This window comes from Plectropomus leopardus, chromosome 7 (assembly GCF_026936395.1).
Source record: "Plectropomus leopardus strain MGB_pleo_1.0 chromosome 7, ASM2693639v1, whole genome shotgun sequence".
Taxonomy (NCBI): Eukaryota; Metazoa; Chordata; class Actinopteri; order Perciformes; family Serranidae; genus Plectropomus; species Plectropomus leopardus.
Genome location: NC_142182.1, coordinates 36299984 through 36325704, shown reverse-complemented (window position 1 = coordinate 36325704; position 25721 = coordinate 36299984). Strand labels below are relative to the sequence as shown.

At 39.8% G+C, this 25721-nt stretch overlaps 1 protein-coding gene across 10 annotated transcripts in view; it reads left to right on the top strand.

Annotated features, from left to right (window-relative positions):
• mef2aa (myocyte enhancer factor 2aa) overlaps window positions 1-25721 on the top strand; it is an 81031-nt gene that overhangs the window by 23782 nt on the left and 31528 nt on the right. For all 10 annotated transcript variants that reach the window (XM_088080608.1, XM_088080609.1, XM_088080604.1 and 7 more), the window contains exons 2-3: window positions 6080-6275; window positions 17327-17530. In XM_088080608.1, the coding sequence (XP_087936734.1) occupies window positions 6222-6275; window positions 17327-17530 (258 nt within the window). In that variant the 5' untranslated portion in view covers window positions 6080-6221. The remainder of the gene's footprint in view (window positions 1-6079; window positions 6276-17326; window positions 17531-25721) is intronic.

Genomic DNA, 25721 nt, shown 5'->3' with positions numbered 1-25721 from the left:
TTAACACAGGTCAGATAGGAGGAATATAATATAATATATTCAGTTCTATTTGGAAAATCTTTCCACTACCATTACACTGCGTGCCCCCCTTTTTGGAGTGATCCGTCGACCAACGTTAGTCTAAAAGCCTACAAAAGACATCAACCCCAACCATCTGAAAAGCAGGCAAAAAAAACAAAACAAAAAAAAAACTGATCCACAGTTTTAAGACACACACACACACCATGAAACCAGCATCAGTGGTGTCCCAAACAGAACACCAGCAGCTCTCCTGCTGAAACTACATCCCCAGTACAGCACTCACCACAGGATGACAGGCTTTGATCCAACTTGGCTGTCAGAGAGGAAATACTCCTCCTCTACAAGACTGAACTTGGTGAATTAATAAATAATAAATAAATAAGCTATAGATGAATACAGTGCATAGAAAATGAATGGGGAGGGTAGGGTCCCACGGAAGACCATCCTCATCCAGCCCAGGCACCCCCCCCCCGCCCAAACCTGTAAACCTAGGGGAAACACTGGTTAAGATTGTTAAGAATTATAGCAATCTAGCATAGACAGTTTTATTATATTGCAAATGTACAGAATAACAGTGGCCTCATTCTTTTGTTCATTAGGCAAACTGTGCAACATAAATCTACTGTGTCATTTCATGTTAGCTTTTATATGTAGGACAACAGTTGAGGGAGTAATGCCTCAACTCTGTGTGAACAGGCATAGAGGGAGGAGGACGTGCTGTATCCACTAGTCACAGCGGGAATTGAGCATGTTTTATTGATTGTGAAAGGGCCAGTCCTGTCACCAAGCCTCCCAGTGTCTCCATGGTCTGTCTTAAGGGACGTGGAGGCAGGCTGGCCCTCCTGTCAATTGACCAGTCTCACACCTCGTCACGAAGGATCAAAACAGCTCTGCTCAGAAATGATTGTAATGCTGTTACTTTTACTGATACAGCATGTTCCTGTGCTGCCCGTGTGTTTAACAGAAGGTACAGTACGAGACATGGACTCCTTCTGTTGGACATGTCACATTAATGTCCTGTCAAGCTGCTGTGGTTGTTCATGTGGCGACATGGACATATTCTCTGCACATTGATTTATGTTGTGCAAATGTTTGGTATCCAACTTATGGAAGTGCTGGACTGGTTGATATCAAAGTGGACCAGGTGTATCATATCAAGGTCTTTGAGAAGAGTGTGTGATGCTGTTATGCATTGTGCTGCGTGTGTGTACAAACTAGGGATGCACAGATTTCTCTCCCAGCACAGATCCCATATTTTTATTTATTTTTTATGTATAAAATATCAAGATTGCGCTTTTAACAACTTCATAATGACAGACAGACCATCAAGTTCAGTCCGGTAGATGTTAGACATACAGTGTGTGCTGTAGGATTTCTGCTGTGAATAAATACACACCTAACAAATAACTGAGCTGCTGTGAGCCGAGATGTTCAGATCTGATGCTGCACACTTTGTCCTCTGTGCGTCCACATGGAAAAGGCTCCCCTTAGTATAATTGCATTCTGTTTTCACTGAACAAGAAAAAAACTGTCAACACAACTCATTCATTAGTATTTTTTTTTTTTTTTAATTCCTGTCTCTCAAGGTTCCTTGTCAATAAACTGTCATGTTAGTTCTTGTTTTCTGAGTCATTTAAGCTTTGTTAAAGGTCCAGTATGTAGAATTTAGGGGGCTTCATTGGCAGAAACACAATAGGTATGTTTTCTTCAAAAAAATGTGATTTAGTCACATTTTGCGACAACAGAGCACCAGTGAAACTTGGAAATATTAATAATATTTGAACTGGAGCGCTGTTAGTTTGTTGCCTGCTCACAGTGAATGAATCCTCACGATTAAAGGCGCTGCAGTATTGGTTTAACTGTCTGCTAACGCTAACATCCAACTGTTGACCTGAAGCAAAAACATCAACAACAATGACACTTTATTATTTGACAGTAGCTACTTTATTTAACTTTATTGTTCTTTAACTCAATTTTAACTGCAGTTCATTCAGTAATATTTTATTTCAGTAGTTAACATTAGTTTAAAGGATGCTTAAAAATATTGCAATACATATTGTGTATTGCAATATAGCGTTAAAATATTGCAATAAAATTTTAAAGCTATGTCCCCCAGCCCTAATCACATTGATGCAAAAAGTCCAGAAAAGGTCTAAATGTACTGCTGGAAAAACCATATGTAGGAATTGTTTTAACAGAAAAGGCCAACCACTGCAAATATATATTAAAAAGCAGTTATTGTGCAGCACATGTAGACAGTACAGTAATTGTAGCGTTAAGCACCTCAGCTTACTGCTGTAAACGGTTGGACCAAAATAGAAGACTGTACACTTTTAATGACCGAAACTATTATTATGCTTATCATTACTGTTGTGATTATATAGTTCATGATTAATTGATGGGGCTTTTGCAGGGGGGTTTCTGTTTACATTGAGTACACAAGTATCAACCATGTGGCTGCACAGTGAGGTAGATTCATAGCCTCGTGTTGTCCTGCCCCTGCTCCCAGGCTCGGTTAGCCCCCTTTCTTTTTATGTTTATCTCTTTGTCTCTGTTTCTTACACGCACACACACACACACACACACACACACAGAGAGAGAGGGAGAAAGCACATGATGATTTAGGCCATAAACAGATACTCTGTCCCCTTATTACACTCAAGAGAAGTCAGAGTGTCACGCACAAACATGCACTCTGCTACAGTGCAGACATTGTTCTCCTTTGTAATCTGACCATCTTCTGACATGTCTATCTGGGTGGTGGTGCCAGCTGGATATTTCCTATTTCGTTCTGGAGATTTGAAATTGCGTTATTTGATCTAAAGTAAAATATCTTGTGTTATGATCAACCGCAGCATTAGATGGAGTGATCATTCAATTGTCAGCAAGATGTTTAAGCTTTCCGACAAACTTTTGATGAATGTGGACACTAAGTTGGGAGTGCGACACACCTACAGTCTGAGGGCCCTCTCAGCTTGTCATTTTGTATCTGTGTAACAGAAATGTCATGACACAGTCTATTATGCCTCTAGACTTGAACTGTCCTGCTGTGGCAGCTCCTCTGCATAAAGAGAGGAAAGGATGTGTATTTGTGAGAGTGTCTCGATTCTTTCTGAAGTACAGTTTCCCACTCGTGTTACATTGATGAACACATGCACAAACAGAACTGTTGTGGTTAATTCAAACCAGCCTCAACAGATGATCACTGATTAGTCCACCTCAGATAAGCTTCTCTAAACCAACACACAAGTTCACACATAGGCGCACGGATAAAACTGCAGAATGCTGTCAACGAGTGCATCCAAATTAAAGGCAGCAAATAAAACTTTTATTTACAGCCACGATAAAAAGCAAACAGTACAAAAACTCTCAACCAATACAGTTCCACGCTGTACAAATGCTGAGTGAGAAAGAGATTATCTCCTTACCTCTGTGCAGATAAAGTACACCACAGTGGTCTGTCAGGTCCACCACTTGCCTACTCGCAAATAGCTCTCTGTTTTGACACTTTGTGTCATGAAATCTGATGTAATGAATCTCCATTTCCCAAAAAGGAGGAAAGAAACAAGATGGAGATATCCAAATTTCCATCCTCTCCATTAATTTTATGAACACACGGTGAATTCACCAGTACACTGTAAAATCTGACAAGTTGATTTTACATAAAGTAATCTTGAAACCGATTGCCTTAAAATAGGAAAGTAAGTATAACAAACAAGTTGTTGCAACTTAAAAATTGTTAGTGTCAGCAACTTCAGCAAACCAAGTTAGTCTTACTGAACATTAGATATAAAGTAAACATAAATTAATACTAATAGTTATATTAACTTGTATTTTTCAAGGCAATGGTTTTTGTAGATTTTTTAAAGTAAAAGTCACTTGTTTAATTTGACAGTGTATGCCTCCCATTCCAGTAAATTCACTGAAGGTTTCAGTATTATATAAACGCAGTGAAAGGTTATCACTTTTTGCATCCCCCGATCTCCCTCTGGCTCAAACACCACTCTGTGTGTGTGTATGTGTGTGTGTATGTGTGTGAGAAATGGTGAATGAACAAGAACATCGTCATTCTCCCTGGCCTGTTGTGATGTGGTTTGGGGAAATTCTTTGTGAGGGTTCAGGCGGTTACTTTCCTGGCTCAGACGGCCATGCGTGGGTAGTTAGCGAGGTGATCTCAGTCAAGTTTGCCTTCAGTGGAGCCCCGATTCAGACAGCCAGACACCATAATGCCAGTCCATCTGTAACCCATAATAACCGTGTGCCACTGGAACTGGTCATTTTCCTTTTCACTGCCAGTTCGGCCCCTGGCTTCCTCGCTTCACAACTGCTGACTGCATCTAATGGCCTGAGTTGTTAACCTTTCTACATTTGTACTCATCTGGGAAACGTAGTTGTTTAGACATTTCTATTTGCTGGGTTTAAGTGATGGATGCGCCTCTAGGGAGGGGGCTATATCTCTTCTCGCAGAGATGCAGAGGCAGGACAGAGTCAGATGTTCCTAGGGGAACAGTGCGATCTGAACCACTGGCCAGGTTACAAGCTCATGTGGGAATATAACCCCCGCCCTCCTCACCCCCTATGGCTTCTCCTCCAGCCCAGGAGATTTCAACCACTGTCCACCTAAGACTGGATGCTCTCTTAATCATCTTAAGAGCAAAGTTGGTGACAGGGTGGGTCAGCTCAGGAGGAGCAAGGAAATGTTCCGTCTCTGCAGGCAGGGGAACATAGACAAACACTTTGTATAAGATGAACATAGCTTAGAAAAACTCTATCTAAACATATTTAGGTCATACATATGTTACTTGAGTCTAGTGCTTGTGTGGTAAAAATGAAGCTACAGCCAACAGCTTTTTAGCTTATCTCAGTACAGTGAGTTAAAACAAAGGGAAGCATATTTTGATACTGTTAAAGACAGCCAAGTTTTTCATGTAACTCTCCAGAGAAAATATAAGTGTAGTTCCCAAAATGTTAAACTATTCCTTTAAAACCTGGACATTCAACAGGGGGTCTATGACCCTGAGGGCATCCTCAGATAAACAAATACATTTTCATTTATCTATTTATTTGTCTATTGAAAGGTCTTCATGTTCATTTGTTTGTGTATTTGTTTATATATGCTCACATAAACCAATAAAAATAGATTTACAAAAAAAGGTCTAAAAGTACACTTTAATATTGGTCCAATGTATTATTCGTAAATATAAATCGTCCTATTCATAAAAAACTAAAAATGTCATTTACAGTACTCATCATTACTGATTAGCCAACCGCTACCCATGAATCCTTGTAAATACATGTGAGCTAGCCAAAACTGAATTACAGCGCAGCACTTATCCATAACGGCAAGGTGAACTAGTCAGCCAACCTTTCATTGAAATATATTGAACAATTAACTGTATTGTTAGTCAGCGTGTACCAACATTCTTGTGAGCCCATTATTTTGTAACTTTTCAACCAAGAGACACGCCTCAGAAACCAGCAGTAAAAATGCAGAGGGTGAGGCGACCACACCTCGCCATGCTACGACTGACTTAGCAGCTACAAACAAGCGCAAACAAGAGAAGCCCCAAATATACTAAGGGAATTACCTCACGTGCAACTTTATTTTATAGAGGGTCCCTGCTCCTTGGCCTGAAAAGGTTGATGACCCCTCTTCAAACATTGCTTTTAGGAGTGAACAAATTAGTCATCATTAATGGTTTCAGCCACTGGTGAAAGTATTTTGATGTGTGTGTCACAAGCTCGTCTTGCCATTGTCTGAATCTATGTACTTAATTTAAACTGTACAGTTCAATACACCCAATCATTGAGTCTTGTACAGCTGCTGCCCTCTAAGTGTGAAGCCGTCTTTCATTGACTTCAGCTGTGGTTCAAGTGCAGCAGCGGAGCAGATAAGGGCACACCATGTGGGTCTCAGACGTTCTGAATGTGCTTGAGAACAGAAAGCAGAGCCCTCCGGTGCTTTGAAGTGCTTAAGGAGACATTGTCGAGTGTCAAGTTAACTTTCTGCCCCTCTCTCTCTCTCTTTCTCTCTCTTTCTCTTTCTGTCCTCTTGCAGTTTGTGGTCTGTCGAAGAGCGCGAAGAAAGAGCATATACAAGAAGATAGACTGTTGCACAATGTGCTAGAAGAGTGCGGGAAGAAATCGTGTAGTTTTTCTGGTATTGTTGAGGTGTCAGAGAGACAGGAAAGCACGCAGCCATGGGGCGGAAGAAGATACAGATCACCAGGATCATGGATGAGAGAAACAGGCAGGTGAGTGTCACAGTTTGCTTTCTATTTATTTGGAGCACTTCTTTAAAGGTTCAAATACAGTTTACATACAAAATTATTAATATTATAATCATATTAACTTATTTCTTAGTAGGGGTTTAGGGAGTATGGGCTTGGCCAATTATTGGAGCCAATATTTGGCATTTTGACGATTATCTATATCAGCGTTTTATTTTAATGGTCGCTGATAAAATTAATCTAATTAATTAATTAAAAAATGCAGAGAAAGTGTCAGCATGCAAGTAAATTTTAGTTTTTAAAACCTCTGTGGTGTTTTTATGTATTCATTTCTTCACTTGACTTTATAAACAAAAGTTGCAGGGAACTTGCTGTTTATGATGATGAAAGTTTCAGTTTTGATCAAACATTTGCAAAAGGCATTTAAACAAAGTTTTGTGTCAGAGTTTGTTAAAGTCCAAATTCTAAATATTGACAGAAAGATTTTCATTTTCTTGTAAATGCATATTGGTTCCACATATCAGTAATCGATCTCATTAACTACTAATAATAATAGGTATCGGCATCAGCCCTGAAAAACCAATATTGGTTGACACCTATTTCTTAGCTTATTTTGCAAGCTGCCAGTGCATCTTTCTCTCGTATCTGAGATGAAAGTCTGCTTTGTACCTGTTTGGAGGTTACAGTCTTCTGTTTTCCTCCTGCTGTGGACCAGAGTTCAGCAGCTGTCATGGTGTGCATGGATCTAAACAGAGATACCTCCCCCCTCTAAAGTCCCAGCCAGCTGAACAGGGACCATGACATTTCTTTGTCAGTGCGGTCATATTTACAGACATGATTCCCCTGCCACCCTGCAATTTCAGCCTGAGAAGTTGATGAGGCAGCAGGAGCGCTGGGCTGCAGCAGGGGCCTCATGGCGTGGGAGTGAACTGAGGCTAGCGAGGAGCACAGCGGGCCGCCTGTGGCCTCCCCACACTGCAGGGCTTGTCCCCTGGCCTGGCAGCATGGTTGGGCCCCTTCGCTGTAGCCCTATGTGTTTGCAGCTGTTTGGTAGTAATTAGGAGCAGCCACTGCACCACAGCACCCTCTCATTTGCAGGGTGGGTCAGCAGGACACACAGCACCCTTCTCTGCCGTGGCTGCACTGGTCCCAGCCAGCCGCAGAGAGGGAGAGAGCTGGAATTCACTCTGTCTGCTCATGTTATATATAAACTCCTAAACAGCAAAACACTGTACAAAACAGCCTAGGTCTGTTTGAAACAAGAATAACAGGCCTGGATATCTATAGCAGGAATGCTGGGTCTTTTTTAGCTGCGCTCTTTTTGATTTAAGAGGTAAGTTGAGGATGCGTGAGCGCAGTTTTTGACAAATTACACCAATTAATGAAGATGTGTAGGTTTCCCATAGCCAAATATCTTGTTAACACCCCCAGATAATATAATATGCATTCCTTCACAGGTGGAACAACTTTTTGCTGTGCACACAGAAATATAATGTGGGTGCTTTTTCTCCTGGGGGTATTGACATGATTCGGTACGAGCCAACTGGTGCTCTGACCGTGTCTGTTACTGTTACCCTAGCAGTTCAGCCAAGTGCGAAACAAAAATCCACACTGTGGGCCAATTATCAGTGTAACACCTGGCTCTGGGCTGGATCCAAGCAGGAGAGCAGGAGAGGAATCACCCCTGGCTCATTGCTGGTATCTGCACTGTATTCAATGACCTGTGACATCAGGGAAAAAAAGTAAAGATAGGAAATTACATGAAAACAGGTTGTCAACTGTTCACTAGGTGAAAAAATTAACCCTTCAGGTGATACTTTTTTAAATAATGCATGTATGAAGGGAGTGAGGGAAGGCATTTTGCTGTATTGTTTCACAGAAAGCTGCACAGAGGGACGTCGCTTATTATTAATGTGTCTCCCAAAGCCGAGTGTTTGCATCAGATTTTAAATGTCTCACTGTATAATTGGTGAGAAAGTTTATCAGCAGAACGCAGGCATTTCGGCTTGCATTTAGTCGGTTTTAGCTGGCTCAGCAGAGAAGCTGCTGTGACAATAGGCCGTCGTGCTAAAATAAAGCTTTGGTGTAAAGTGATGTATGCATGTGTATCTTTCTCTCTCTCTTTTTTTCTCCATGGGCCATGAAGTGCACAGTGCCATCTCCCTGGGGCATGCTCCTAACCAAGGGGGAATAGCCATTAACATATGGTCCCCATTGTCAGGAGACAATTTGAATCTTTATCTATGCCGCTCTGCTGCTAGCTATCCATACTCTTAGCATTAAAATGAAAGAAGTCCTTAAGTGGGCTAATTAGATAGTGTTGCTATACAGGATGTTGTGCGGGGACAACGGGGGCTCCCTTGCATTATCACTGCAAGTGCTTTAGGAGGGCTGTTAACCTTTCAGGATTTATAACACAGAGTGTGGCAAAGGCTCAGGAGGTCTGTAATTGCACAATCTATCAGGAATTGTGAGTGCAGAGTTGGGACAGGCAGTGAACTTAGCTGATATTGTGCTTCAAGTCATTACCTACAGTGCATAATGACAACACATTGTCAGGAGTCAGAGTAATGAAGTGCATTGTGCAGAAATGACAGGTAAGATAATTAAAATATTGCACAGTTGTTGCATGCTGAATTTGTGTGTTTTTGTGCAGCTGTGTGTGTCTCCCTGCTACATGGCCTTGCGGAGGTGTGCAGAATGACACATGCAGGCAGCAGAGGTCCTGTCATGCATACTGTACGATAGTGAAGAGCCTGTTCCCTGCACCGTTCCCTTGCATAAGTGATGGTCCTACAGCACAGCCGCGCAGTCATCAGCTAGATGACACGTTGATTGCAAATGAATGCAAGATAACAACCATACAACAGCACTGCCCAGCTTGATTCTCCTCATTTACAGTATTCACAGCAATTTTTACAGTTTGAATCACATTCAGATACTCACATGCATTTCATTTACACATTACATTATCTCTATCTATTTGCATTAGACCCACTCATACGGAGCCTTACAGGGTATTCATTTGGATGAGTGAAATTTTCCCCTTAAAAAGTAAGGAGTATCTAGACAGGTTTCCCTTCAATATTTACGCAAAACTAAAATGATATGTGCGAAATGTCGATGAAACACAATTGCGAGCTGAATGAATTTCCACAGAGTTATGTTCTGCGACTTCTCCTCTGGCAACAACATTCCAGGAAGCGTGGGGATGGATGCTAAAAAATATTAGCAGCTTACACAAGTAAAAAATAAGTTTTATATTTGAGGAACATTTTAAAAAATGCATTAGTATCATTTAATTACATTTAAATCATGTGTCAGAGTAATTATAATGCCTGTTGTGTTTCGGGTTGGCAGGTTTGGAACTCGTGAACCGCACACAATAACAACAGCAGAGCCAATGGCACTCAATGAGCTTTTCCAGGGTCTTTCACCTACTCCTAAGAACAGCTGTCATGGTGTGCGTGGATCTGCAGGGGGGCTGATGGTGGAGAAGGGAGGGCACACATTAGTCTTGTATGTTAGTGTGGGGAAGAGGCTGGTGTAGCCTAGTGAGCGGTGTCTAGTGACGTCCTATGGATGCCATTAAGCAGGCTCACTGGGGGTAATTGCCCAAGTCATTAAAAGTTTGATGATTTTGCTGCTGGGTGGAGGGTTGCCTGCCCTTGCTGTGGCTCATTTTGGCTTGCGCTCTGGCACTTCAGATGCCTGTAGGCACAGAGCAGCTCTCTCACTTCCCTCTCCAGGGAGCAACACAGTGCACACCTCCTATATTTCAGCCTTCACCCATTGCTGAAGTTCTGAGCGGTCGTCATTCTATTTTTGACAGGTAAAGAGCTTGTTGATAGACCGTGGACAGAACAAAGGGACGGTGTTAAATGTAACAGCAAGAGCATATATATTATTATTGTTCAAGATGATATGTAGTTTCCATAAAACACGAAGTGGGGTGATGGTAATTGTATTTTTGCTGTCAAGTCAGGATGCACCTTGAACAGCCCCACTACAAATGCAGAAGTCTGTCCTTTGCATTTTAAAAAAGTCTGTGTTCATATGATAACATTGTGAAAAAGGCCTTGTATACATGGATCCACAAAAACAACCAAAAACGCTGTACTATACATGCCAGGCCAGTAGTTTGTGGTGTAACTTTGTTATGACACGTCATAAAAAAACACCACGCGCTTGCGCATAAAGGAGTTCTTCTACAGAGAGGTGAGTATAAACAAACAAGAAAACGGTGGTGTACTCACGCACAAGAACCAACAGCAGCACAAACACAGCTCAATATTGTGCCATTGTTGTTATTGTTGTCCTCCTACTTATGCATGGCTGTCTAAAGTGTAATGCACCTGCAGGAACTGTGGCCACGACGTCACCGTTCTCACAGGATAAGCGCATTGCCAGTTTATATGGCGACAGAACAGGTTGTGTTTTAAAAGATTACACTCTGGAACATGGTTTCAAAAGTTTTCAGGTCCCTAAAATGCTTTTTGTTGTGTGAACAAAAAGCCAAACGGCAACAAAAGTTAAACGTTTCGTGCATGAACTGTTGCCGTGTAAATGGCCCCTGAAATACCTACAAATAAACCAGAATTATTGATTCACACAGCACTCTGCCCCTTATACGTTTTCTTATTATATTGAGCAACCCAGTTGTCTTTAAACTTGATCATTGTGATTACTGATGAGAGAGATTTATCTAGGAAACCTCACGTTTAGTTAACTAGCATGTCATCCTCTCTGCTAAACAGGATCAGTCATGGCTACTGTAGGTTTCAAGGTCAATCTCAGCCAGTAAATGAGGCCTTTGCGCCCTCAGTTGTCCACATGGGGATCCTGGGGCTGTCCTCTCTCCCAGCGAGAGCTGATCCAGGCAGACAGTCGCGGTGGCCCTGGCCTGTCTCCCAGGCCCGCACACACTGGCACCACGTAGCCAGGGCATCAGCCACAGGGCCCGGGTCACTCTGCCAGCTGGTGCCAGACCTCTGTGACTCTCGAGCCCGCTCTCATGTCTGCCATGGGGGGCCGTCAGAGGTGACATGAGGTTCTAATAAGGCTGCTAGCTCGTCACCCCTCTGAAGGTGTTAGTGACTCAGGCATCTCCTGCCATGCCCCAGTCACAGCTGCACTCTGAGTCCCAGATGTCTTGTTTGTCATCTTGGCACCTCTGCCTGAGGACAGACATTGATAGACCTTTTGATTGACACATCAACTCTGAGTGGAAGTGTGCGCCAGGGTTTGTTGGAGCATATGCTCTTATATGCTATACAGCTTTCTATGGCAAAATCCGTATCGTGGAGAATGGAAACGATAAAACAAAAACATGGTTGCATTTTCCACGCCCAGTTATTGTGAGAAATCAACATTCAGTTTTTTTCTTTTTTACGTGTATATTTATTCTGTTTAAACCCGGTATATTTTCAATGTTGCAGATAAAGATTAGGCTGAACTAATATTTGCAGCATAAGATTCCAGTGGTGGCTGCATAGGAATGTTTGTGACTTGTGTGATCACTTTCCATAACTCAAGAGTGTTTTAAAGTCCAGAAGTTTAAAAAAAGATAGATGTTATCATCAAAAAATGTATCTTAAAAAAATCTTTAATCCATGTTTGTGGATGTTCAGCTTTTCAAAAACATTTTCACTGCGGTAAAAAAATGCCCATATATACGTGTGTGTGTGCGTGTGTGTGTGTGTGTGTGTGTGTGTGTATATATATATATATTGTAGCAACTCTGCTGCTATGTTAATGTTGGATGCTGTTACGTGCAGATGTTCTGTAAGTTCCTACCTCTCTTGTTACCTGAATGCATCTTGAGAGCTGAGTTAGGCATGTGAATGGCTGAGAGGAGAGAGGGGGCGGGGTAGGAGTGAGAAGGTGAAGAGTCTGTGTGTGTGAGAGAGAGCAAGCATGAGGAGCCAGAGAGCAGCCAAGTTGATCTGTGCCTGTATTATTTTATTTTTGTTTTGTGCGTGGTTACGGCCTACAGTAACCAGTTCAGTAATAAAGTGGCGTACTGATAAACTGTCGCCTTTCTTTCCAACGTCTTGCCGGACGTTACAATATTTTAGTTTCTCCAGAAGGCAAATTTGCTTGTCTCTGTTTATCTGATTTTTTTGTAATTGTCTTATGGCAGGCTTTACTCTGCTGCAGCACCACTCTGTGATTTTGACCAGTATGATTGTTGAATTTTTACAGAAACATTTTGCATATTGCACTTTAAAATACTTTTTTTTATAGTGTGTTATCAAATAAAACTCATACCCAAAGTATAAAAGAACATGCATATAAGAACTGAATTACCAAACTCACTTAAAGCTCAGTAAAAACAGGTTTCGGTGGTGGAAGAAGTTGGATATGCAGATTGTGTGAATTTAGAGCAGAATTAGCACCTCATTTTGACACTGTGAGATCTTCTTAAAAGGTCAGGGTTTTCAGCTTGGCACAGTCTAAATGAAATTCTAGTTTAGTCGCCAATCTGTGTGGTATTGTGCGAGCTGTTGTAATGACCTTATCAAAAGCAGAGAAAGTTGGAATCACTCCAGTTTATTGGGAGTTTAAATGTGGCCTCTCGTCTCTTTTGCCCTGACATTTGATTTCTCTGAACATGTGTAAGATGCACTGCTACGAGGCAGCTTTACAACATTTAGGCTAATCCTGTCATTATGAATTACATGAATTAGTCAGGGAGCTAGACGACATGTGCACCACATCTTACTATAGGAGTGACTCAAATTTTGAAAACCACATTGAGTGTCTTTGTGGGTGCCTTTGACTTGGTGAACCATAAGAAAGCTTCACCAGTGAACCTCCCACTTGACCTCAAGGATGTCTGTGGTTTTCCACCGTCTCACCAGTCACCCCAGAGAAGATGTGGGTGGATGGAGGTTATATTTATGAAAGCTGGTCTTTATGCTCAGAGCTGTTTTGTGTCATGACTTATCATATTAAGCTGGACATACTCTAACAAAAGGAGAAAAATGGGGCAAAACTACACAAAATAGCCTCCTTCTCTCCCTATAAAAATGTGAGCACAGAAGAGTAATGTGGTCGTCACCTTTAATGGCAGTGTGAGCAGCAGCTGGCTTTTGTAGAGGTGCTTTGTGTTTGGGGCCGGGATGAGGACTGAGTCTCAGTGCTGCTGTTGCTGCTGAGGTTGAAATGAAGCGGTGCCTGGGTCAGCAGCCCTGCACTCAGCACTCTGCCATGCATCCAGGTGGAACAAAGTCCTCGCTCAGCGTCTCATCCTGGGCTTCCTGCTGAAAGGTGACATCTCCATGGCTTAACAGCCGCATTCATCTGCTAAAGAGCATACAATTTGTTAATCATTTTCCCACATGACAGTCCCTGCTTTCCAGCTGGTTAGGCCAACAAACAAATATGGAAGCAGGCAAACGATTGTCAACCCTGATGTTAAGTCAGAGGAGACCAATGTCAGCTGCTTAAAACTGCAGGTGCTCACATCTAACCCCTCATCCCCCTGAACATCATAAGATTGACAAAACCAAAAAATGGGCCTCAAGCAGCAACATTCTCTTATAATTCTCTGATATTTTCTCTTAATTTTCTAGTAATAGAAAAAATATAAGAGAAGTCAACTTCAGATGCAGCAAACATTCTTAATTATCCAAATCTGCTCTGACCAGGTGTGCTCAACGATGAATCCCAGTTGATTATGGGTTGGTCACCCATAAGCACAGTTAACGCCCCCTAACACTATATAAGGGCAGGTTTTGTGCCAAGTGCAAAGACTCTGACACATGAACAAGACTGGAGACATGACACCAAAAAAGACTGCTAGAAGAACTTCTGCTGCAGTAGCGAAACTGAAGTATTTTTAAACTAAAACAAAGTAAATGTAATTTCAGGGAAATGCACTGAAGTAATAAAAGTAAAATTACAAATGCAAAAAGGTTTAAATGAATTTAATAAATCACAATAATTTAAATGATTAAAAGAAATAGTAACAGTTCCTCATACATACAGTATATATGAGAAGTTGGAACCATGAAATGTTTTTTGCATGAATAATGATTCACGCAATTAAAGAAATAGTTGCCAATTAATTTTCCAAATAATTGACTAATTGTGTCAGCTGCAAGTGTATATTTTCATACTTTTGGTTTGTGCACAAAAATCTATATTTTTAAAGTAGTTATCTTATAATAGTAGAGATGTAAAAAGTATAATATTTCCATCTAAAGTGTAGTGGAGTGGAAGTAGAAGGTGGCATGAGATTAAAATATGCAAGTAATGCAAGTAATGGAACTTCAAATTTGTACTTGAGCACAGAACTTGAGTAAATAGTCCTTAGTTACCTTCCCTTGACACTGGTCCTGAAATCAAATAATCCAGTCAAAAATACTCTAAAACCCCATCTAAATATGATTAAATGATATTCATGCATTGTTTAAATGTTCCTCAAATATAAAACTTATTTTTCCTTGTGTTGGACAGCAATTTGTGGACTGTGAAAACAAGATGTTTTTTTCTTATTTTGGTACAATTGCTCTCAACCACTCGAAAAAAAATAAACACAAATAAGAAAACATTGGTGAATCCCAAAAATTATTGGCTACTAACAAAATAAGAACAAATTCTAAATACGAGCACAAAAAAAATAGAAAATATGTTGTATATCATTTCTTGCATGGGGCCCAATGTTTTTTCTGTCACTCACTCAAAGTCTTTATGTGTCTCCGATTTGCAAGGAAACATGTCATTTGATTCAGCCTGTATTTAAACCTTGTCATCTCAAGAAATGTCATCTTAGAATTTGGCTTGTCATATGAGCCCGACTAACATCGGCACATTGAATAGAGAACGACATGAGGAGAGGCTCCTCCATGTCTACAGCGGGAATAATGGTCCTGTGTAATTACCTGTAGTGTGGAAGATTTGAAATTCATTTATCACAGTGTGAGTGACCTCACACCCTAAATGTTCCAGAGACACTATGCAACACATAGGATCATACTGCATCATACCACTTTAAATGAGGGTATAGCCGCAAGCTGTGACAAATTAAAGATGAACAAAGCCAGCTCATCTGCCCAACTCCTCTCTTAGTAGGTCAGTGAAACTGATGGAGAATACAGACACATGCACTCTGCTTTCACTCACACGCTCTTGAGCCATGCTGTATAATACGCCTTAAACAAGACGCACACACCAAAGACAAACATAAATCTGGAGCCATGATTTCAAAACGGATTTTCAAAACTATTTTCTGCAAACAACCACTACAAAACCAAAGGAGAGAACAGCTGCATGTATATACTCCCTCTGATGTTTTTAGCTTGAGAAATGACTGTAGCGTACTGTAAAGAGGTGGTGTAACATAATGACATGTGTGCGTGGGTCTGAGGCGACCACAGAGACAGAGCTGCAGAGGTACAGGACATAAAGTCACTTTGCAGAGAGGGTTGCGTTACCATTGGAGTGATGTATGACCCCAAGTCCCATCTGAGGGCTCATGTTACAAGGCTTATGCTGCACTACAGAGATAGCTTTCCGTATATGGAGTCAGGGGCTACAGTAATGTATGGACCCCTGTTGTTGCCAAAGCTCTGACTCAGCTCGCTGACTCGTGCCTTTAACCCTGACCTCTGTCCTGATAACTAGACATTTTAGTCGTGTACTATGTCATTGCAATCATTCCTAAAGGAGGAATGATCTTGTTTTCTTTCACCTTGGTTTCTGGTTAATGTAACAAAATCAGATTGTTAACACTGCTAGTTTTATATATATATATTGTATACTTTTATATTTGAAAAAGTACATTTTCAGCATAAAGCAGCTCTACAATAATATTTAGAGCAAGTTATCAGCATAATTATTAGTGGTGGAAGTACAATTACTGCATATCTGTAACACTTAAGTAAAATGTCAAAGATACATGTAATTTGAGTATTTCTGTTTTATACTTCTTTTTACTTACATCTGCCCTGCTACATTTGAGAGTGAAGTATTGTATTTTTTAGTTAATTGAAGTTTAGGACTTTACTTATAATAGAGCGCTTTTACTCTGTGTTATTGCTACTTTAAGTTTACCTGTTTCGATCCCCCGCCCATTCCAATGGGAGGAACTTTTCTAGGATGTCTAGATCTATGATAAGTGTCATCTGACTCCACCCAAATGCACAGACTTATTTGACTGGATGTCTGTAAGTCAGTCACACAGTTCTAAATCATCTAAAGTGGACTGTAGCAGAGCCACGCCCTCTTTTCTAACAAGCATGGCTGACCATGAGGAACTTTACTATAATACATCCATGGAGGAAAGGAGGAAGCGCAAGGCACATTTTAGTCTATCAGTCATATTTTAAAAGTTCATCATTTGTGTTTAAAGCAAACATAAGATATTATATGACATATAAATGTCAAAAGAATCATATGAAAGAATGACACAATCAGTGTATAACTCATTTTATTGATTATGTATGCAGAATATGCATCTTAGGGGGTTTTCAACCTACTATTTTTTGGAAACACAGAAATTAAGGGTTATTTTATGTCATGAAGTCAAATAAAATACGAAATGAATTTGAAATGTTTTTAACGCATCACTTTAATCATTGATATGAGTTTACCACTCATGAAAAATGATTAAACTCATATTTTTTTTATTGAAAAAAGGCCTGTTGAGACCATTTATTCTTATTAGGTTATTTTTGCGTTAGTTGAAATTGGCAGAAAAAATAACACATAATAGCAGAATAGTAAGTGTATCCTTATAACAAAAAAAAAATTCTAGTGATATATGAGTGCATTTAGAGTAGAAACCCACCACTACAATATTTGTGTTTGGAACATAATTGGGCTCTGAACGGGTTAAGTAAAGGATGTAAAATCTTCTTCCACAACTGACAATTGTCCGATAAACATAGAGTTGACATAAACCACTACCATCTGTTATAACAAGAAACCTACATCAACATTTACTCTTGGGAAAATTTATGTAAATGTACGAATTTCTGTTTTGGTCCCTTGACTTTGATCTTCCTTTTTAATTTAGTGAAAACATTTTCCTCTGTAATGGGTGGTTTTGTTCTCTGTGTGTTTCTCAGGTTACCTTCACAAAGAGGAAGTTTGGCTTGATGAAAAAGGCCTATGAGCTGAGCGTTCTATGTGACTGTGAGATAGCCCTCATCATTTTCAACAGCTCTAACAAACTGTTCCAGTATGCCAGCACAGACATGGACAAAGTGCTGCTGAAATACACAGAGTACAACGAGCCCCACGAGAGCAGAACCAACTCTGACATTGTAGAGGTGAGTGAGCGCCGCCTTGCACTTTGGGGGGAAAACGTCTTTTACATCATGCCTTTTGCTATTTTCTCCTTTGTGATTTATACAAAAAGTATATTCTAGGGTTGGGCCGGTGTGAAACTTTCAAACCAATTTGATCTGTTGCATAGCATCGTGTAACAACAGAGCTCTCTGTCCACACTGACTCCATTAAATATGCACTCCTGCTGCGTTATGTAAACAAACTACATAGCTATCAGCTGTGCGCTCGAGAGCAGACTGGATATGTCACAACTTAAACGATGGGTGAGTAGGCTACTTGCTATCTTCCTACATATAACATTTCTTTTTCACCCTTTGAAACCTGAGTAATTTGGTTAAATTAATTTCAAAAACATGGGGAGAAGAAAACAAGCAACTTTACAAGACATGGCCCAAAAGTAAGCAAAAAAAAAGGTTCAATAATATTACTACTCATAATAACAAATACGAGTTCAGCCACTTTGCATAAGGTGTGTGTGTGTGGGGGGGGTTAGGTTCCTTAGTTGCTGTGAGAGTCCAAGGACAGAAGAAGATGCCGTATGCTGTAAAGCCCTCCAAGGCAAATTTGTAATAATGACATTTCAAAGTAAAATTGAATTAAATCGAATTGAAATTAGCCCAACTCTACTATTTTAAGATTTATTAGATTTAACCATAATAATTTATTATTTGGTGCTGGGTTCATGCCATTAAATATATTTCTTGTGTGACTATAGGCTTAAAAGCTCTGTTAATGCTCCAAGGGTAATGTTTTGGACAAGCGAGAGTGAGGAACAAGTAACAGTTTCCTCATAGTCGCCATTCAGATAGGACACAGGAGGTCTGCACTTCCTGATAAGTTGAGCTTCTCTTGTGCCCATCAACTGACGTGGAAAACCTATCTCTGCACACGCATGCACACAATAGCCTCTGACCACCATCTCTGACCCTGTTTCCCATAGATACTGTACCTGTAGGGCTCTGCTCTCTGGCTTCTCCTCATCACAGACCATCAGCTTGGCTACTGCCACAGTGAAAATACAGTGTTCAGTATGTTCCATACTGCTCTATAAAACTCAACAAGCACTTGGGTTTCCTGGCAGCTCCTGCATGCTCGGTGACGGGCGGAAGAGTAAGCCACTTGTTATGCTAGCGTACAAAACTGTCAGCCAAAAGTGTAAAAGCCAAAGTAAATGAGAATGATTAGGGATACATCCTGTTCCAAACATCTTTCATTAGCACACGTGTGGTTTCTCAGCTCATTCAAGATCTGCTTTAAGAAGCTTCATTCTGACAAATGAAAGCATATACAATGTATGTTAATGCCTATTGATGAAATCCTGATATTGCTAATATAAACGTGCCCATTTATTTTTATAGCTCTTATTTGAAATACACTTAGATTAGCGTTTTCTGCACTGAGATACTTTTTTTTTAGACAATGCTGCATCGCAACACTCTGGTGTTTTTACTGCCACCTGCCCACTAAAACATACAGCGTTTTTTTTTTTTATCACCAATGCCCAATTAAGAGACATCAAGTGTGTGAGATGAGTGAGAATAAAAAAAAAATCAAGAATCCTAGCTTTGGAAAAGACTTTCACTTGGAGGAATTAGTGAAATTACATGCAGCATAAAGGAGTCAGCTGTGGCCCATTATATTTTATTCATGGTGCTGCTGCTTGTGAATTACCTGCTTGGCAGAGCTGCAGAAGAGTGCTCTGGCATCCAGTAGACTCATGCAGTCACTCCTCCATCAGGGGCCCTCAGAGCAGAGCAGGGGCTCACCTGCATAAAAAATACATGGATACATTCCTTACTTACGTAACAGTGACCACAAATTTGTTTTTGTCGTGACTCAGGAAGCGGGCAACAACATCTTATACTCAGAATCTTCATAGTCTTATTCACTGCCTATCAGCTGGGTCACTCCCCTTTATATCACATACATCTACTGGTGTATGTTGACAGCATGGTGTAATTGGAATGTACATTGTGCATAATGTAGCACCAGTGGTCCCATGCTGATTTGCCACTTAGCCCTTCTGGTTACTCTCAAGGAAGCTGCCCTGTTGCACAAAAGGCAAGAACAAGCCACTGTTGTCCCCGCTCACTCGGCCAGCATCTTTGCAAATATGCACAAATCTGCCTCTGCCTGCTGGCTACGTGGTCAAGGTTCAGAAGTGAGGAAGCAGAGCAGAAGTAACCAACCTAGTCCACTTCACAGCATTGCCACACAACCCCACTATTCACTTTGCCAGAGAGGTCGGTGTCAGAGGTGGTTGATAATGCAAAAGCTATGATTTGATCATATTTTAAGAGAATTAGTAATCTTGACTGTTTTTCCAGTCTTTGTGGTTCTCTAGAGGTGCACAGTACACTACATGGAAGAGCTGATGCCTTTGTATTGATGGGAAGAATCCCCCAGTTATCTAGTAAAATGGGCCTCACATGAGGACACTTACACTGGACACTTACCTAAATGTATCTAAATTGTGTTAAACCAATCTTTGCCATGCAAACAATCATGTGCTCATTTGTCAGGTTTGGGAGGCCAGAAAAACCCTCTCCCACTTTTCACTGGGAAGCTCATTCCGTGTAAGAAACTAAATCAAAGGTCACATTCCTGCTCAGTAGTACCATCTGTAGATAAAGGCTGGGCTGTGCATTGTGGGAGAACAGTCTCCATGTTTTCCACAGATGGATGCATGCCTGGGCCACAGTTTGATAACCCAGTGGAGAGCTATGGACTTTGTCTCAAACTTGGCTCGCAGTCCAAAGCGGAGCAGTAGGCTCAGTATTGTGTGTTTGTGTGTGTGTGTGTGTGTGTGTTTGTTTGTTTGTTTGTGCCTGCATGTGTTGATGGTCTTAACCTTAGCAACACTCCAGGCGACAGGTGAACTGATGTATGAAATCTCTCTTTTTATGCATTGACCTGTGTGTCATTATTTAAACATTTCTGTACAGAGTTTATATATATATATATATATATATATATATATATATATATATATATATATATATGTGTGTATTAAAAGAGCCCTCACATAAAACTAGGCTGTCTAATGTGTTACAAAGATGCAATTAGTTTTGAAATAGGTGCTACAACACTAAAGGAATAAAAGAAAAAAAAGGATTGTGGCATTAGCGTTTGCTCAAGAGGTGGAAAACCTAACTATACTGTGCTGCACCAGACCAATAAATGCTCCTGCTGGTGAGTGACACAATGCTAATTAATCAGTTTTACACAATGTTAGAAAAAATCTCGTATTACAGGTAACAGTAAAGTGATCTCTGTTTTTCTCTGCCTCCATTTTCACTGTGCAGGAAGTAGTATGGCACCCACTTCCTGTTCACAAACTCTTACTATTACAGCTAAACAGCACACTAAAATGTGTTTCTGAAATAATTTTAGATAGACAAGTGAAGTAACATAATCTTGGTTTATATTTGATCATTAGCGCCTAGTTTTACTGTTAACTGTTTACTGTTTACTGTTGTGCGAAATTTGGTTCCGAGTTTGAGACAGAGAGAGAGGGGCGGGTCTGTCTTTTGATCAGCTGTGTACTGTTTGTGTGTCCATGGTGGTGGGGGTTGGCAAGCAATACAAAAATGCAAAAGCACAGCCTGTTGTTCAAGCAACAACCCGAGAGCCAGGAAAATTCTGCAGTTTGCTTCATTTGCATCATTTAGTGAAGTTTTGCTTTGGGGGGAGCAGGGAAAAGTTGACCCAAATTTGACTACACAACATTATTTTGATGTTTTGTTTTGATCATCGAAGCATCCCTTTAAGGTGGAATGCCATTGTTTGAGTTTTTGTTGGACAACCTTATTTACCTAATGTTAACCTTTTAGGCTACACTCTTGGCTAGGTCACGCTTGGAAATAGATTTTAAATCTCAGTAAGTATTTTACCTGGTTGAATAAAGGATATATAGATATATATATATACTTAGGAAAAAAAATCAAATATTAAAGAATCACAGTGCTCACTAGTTTGCTGGGTGCATAGACAAACAACCAAATCTGCCATCTAAATTAAAGATAAACTGGTTCTCAGAGTAAAAAAAAAAAGTATTTTTAGGGTCACTTTTTCTTGTCTCAAGATCATACTTATCAACATACTGTAATTTCTCCCTGGAAATAAATGTGGTATCTATGGTCATGTTGTTGTGAACAGAGCTGAGTGTGGCTGAAAGTTTTAAAGCGTTGTTCCTATTGTGTTTTTTATTGAATTCTTTTTATGCCACAAATCCAAATGCTGCCGTTAGTCATTAGATTAATCTAATAATATTTACTCTTCCTCCCCTCTGCGCTAGTGCAGCTAATGAGATTTTGCTCATGCTCCGCTATAACCTCACACCGTCCAGCAGCACACAGAACGATCACTGTGTCTGCCGCAGAAATCAGATAGGAACTTCACAGGCATCATTTGGCATTTATCTGTCCCCTCTTTAGAGCAATTCATTACAATTAAGGTATAGGGTACAGATTAGGATTAATCAGGTTTGCAAGCATTAAGTCAACACTTAATTGTAATTGTATAAAACCGGGGCTGTGAATAGGCTTTAACCCAGAGAGGCAGTTTCTTTTAAATACCAATGCTCGTATTTGTAAATAACTGGACTGCACTGTATGCAAAGCACCGACTTTTTACTGCTCTTTTTTATTCCTTTTACCCAGATGATTTGTGAGAGTAAACAACCGAAGATCATTCATAGGGAAATTCTGTTATCTTCCTCATAATAAAGAGTGGCGGCCATTGTTAGTGTGACTGCGGGAAAAACACACAATTCCCTCTCTATTTATGAAGGAACGCCCCGTCTCACAAGACCACTACAGTGAGAGCAAATGAGCATGAAATGATCAGGTCATTACCATTTTGTTTTATCTCATGATCTATCAGCTGTTTTCATAAACGGAGCTGTATTAATCATTCAATAAGATGGAAATTTTAACCATTGCTGAATGTCAAGCTGTGTTTTCATCTGAAGCAGTTTTGATTGTGGAATTTCATGACCATCTTTTGCTGATTTTACAGCGACTGAATCTGAACAGTTATCAGAACTAAGGCCTCAGTTTGTCTCCATGCGTTAAACTGTGTATTTCATGTTTTTTTTTATTGATGGAGACAGTTGAGTATTAGTTGGCTGTGCTTCAAAAGTGCATTTACAGCTAAAGCAAAGAATATATTTTATTGGCAGTTGTGGAATGAAGCTCGTACAGTGCTTTGGGCTGAATGGGCACCAGGAGTTTCAGACAGGGGATGTTTATGTTGTCAATCAAAGGCTGAGCAGTGATTAAGACTCATTTCTATCTTAATGAATGCAAATTGGCACATCTGCTATGGTGGGCTAGCTGTCCAGACTGTTCAATTAGCATGATTGATCAATTATCCTCCTGCTGGTGGCTCACTGGAAATGGAGGCTGGGGAAGGGGTGGGGTGGGGGGTAGGAAGAGAGATGAAAGAGCAGAAGAAGGAAAAATGAGCAGAAAAGTGTCAAAACTGAATAAATCAGATGCTTTATTTGATTAGACAAAGAGAATAATGGAATTTCATTTCACTCAAAGAGGGCTCTCATTTAGCACCCGTTTCTCAAAAATGCATTGTGATAAATTCAATAGGAGTCACTATATCGTAGTTTTTTACTTTTTTGACAATAATTCATACTTATAGGCACCTAAAAAGGGCAGGTTAGAGATCAGACGTGATATTCCTCAGATTACTGCAAATAACACAGTTTTTATCTGTTTTTGAATGTATGATCATGACTTTTTTTCACTTAATTTGCTTTTTTGAGTTTACATGTACAAAAAAACACAATTTGCATTTTAAATCATGCATCTGATTCTGTAGATTTCCTGATCAAATATTCCTCTGAGAAATGAGCTTCAGCCATGCAAATATTAAGTAGATCAGTACTCTTTCAACTCTGAAGTCTGTCGAGGATAGTGCGCTGCGCAGCTTGTTTGTGTTTGTTTTAACAGTAAGCATAAACCCTCCAATATCAAAGCACACTGACTACTCTCAGTAGCAGAGGCAGATTGTCCTCCTGAGTGTATATTAATGATTGTGGCACAAAACATGACAGGACGGTCAAATGAGGCTCTTGCTGGCACACATGAAAACTGTCACTAATACTATGTTCTCTAATGCAATAGAGAGTATTACAGTAGCTATATTATATGAAGGTATATATTTTGGAACATATGTAGTGTAAAACTTTGTTTGTACAATAATATGTTGACAGTGAAGATACCCGTCAGAACTGATTTAGATGCCTAGGTATAAATTCCGGGTGGGATGCAGGGGACATGTCCCCCTCAATATTTTGAACATGTGCATTTGCTCCCACTTATTACAACATAGAAGTAGCAGAGGGCTTTTATTTTCACAAAATGATACCATAAATTAGTCCCAAAAATTCACCAGAATGCAGAAAATAAAAAAATAAAAAATTAAAAGGAAATTAAATTTTCTGCAGAAGGACCCCAAACCCTCTGTTTCAGTCCCCAAAGACTGACAAAGACATCAGAAAAGCAAAAAAACTGCCACAGAGACACTAAATAAAATTAATTAAATACAGGCCACCTATATATATATATATATATATATATATATATATATATATATATATATATATATATATATATATATATATATATATATATATATATATATATATATATATATATATATATATATATATATATATATGCATATGCATAGACCTAACCCAGAAGCCGTTGTTGGGGCCACCTTTGTGTTGATCTTCATGGGTAAAATCTAAAAATGCTGCTAAGTCTATTTGCCCATATGTTGAGAGAATAACAGTGTTAGAGAAGTAAGTCATACAAAATTATTTTTTCTCTTCCTTCTTCCTTCCTTCTCAGACTTTTGACCTATCTCAGTGAATCAGGTGCATTGTCTATTATCTTCAATGTGCCATATGTAGGAGCAGAGACTGAAAGTGCTCATTTCCATCATGTTTTCTGAAACCTTTTTCAGAGAAAGACAAATAAGTTGCATTAAAACATTAACATATTCAGACAATTCTCATTCCCCCGTTCTTTCTCACCAACTTACGCTTTCTCTTTCAGTTTCTTGTCAGGGTTTCAGATTTTCTGTCAAACACGCTGGTTTTCTCTAAAAACTATACTGAACCGCCATTTCTACTAACACAGAAGAGCAAGACAATTAAAAATTCTGTATCTTAGGAAGATCACAGTTTTGACAAGTTGTTATTCCTGTGGTAAATAATATTGTCTGATTGTTTTCTCTCTCTCTCTCTCTCTCTCTCTCTCTCTCTCTCTCTCTCTCTCTCTCTCACACACACACACACACACACAATCTAAAATATTAAAGGCTAGAAGTCTTTGAAAAGCTTCTCTGTGGATGATGTGGTGTAAGGTGGCTATTAGGACAAATCCAGCAAATTCAGAAGTTCACCACCATGTCTTAATTACACTCTTAATATCCACCTACAGCTTTTCACCATTATTTATCTATTTCAGTCTTTCTCCCCTCTTTGCCATCATCATATCACTATATTCTCCTTTTTGGTATTTCACCACAGAGCTCTCAGCTGTTGTGATGAGAAATCCTTTTTAAGCTAAATCAAATGTCATGGCTGTTGACATAGACTTATTAGATTGATGTTGATTTTTCAGGGCTTTTCAATATACGTGAAATTCTGCCAGCCCCATTTTTAATATTACAGATAAAAAAGTATGTGCACTTTTGGGCTCCAGTGATTTATTGGAGTGATATTAAAATGATTTCGTATATTTTTATTTTGACTGTAGGTCACACGCAGTATTGCAGATTGATAGTATGTGTATGTATGATGGTATTATGTTAAGTATGAATTTTTTATTTAAATAAATGGAAATGTAAGTTCTTCATGATGCTGCTTTGTGATCAGGATGAGGTTTCTTCTTCAGTGTATTCTCCTTGTTGCCACATGAATACTAAGCCTGTCAGTCACTGTGTTGTCTCTGGAGATGATGGTAAAGCAATAGCATGGGCAGCCATTCACTTGTGTTGCTGAGTTCCTTTTCTAAATCCTATCCTCATATAATCACATGAGCGACTTCCTATTTCCGGTGCACACAGTGTTTTGTATACCTGAGAGCAAGCATTCAACCTTTGGGCCTGTATTTCAGTCCAGGTCAGGTCCACAGTTAAGTTGTG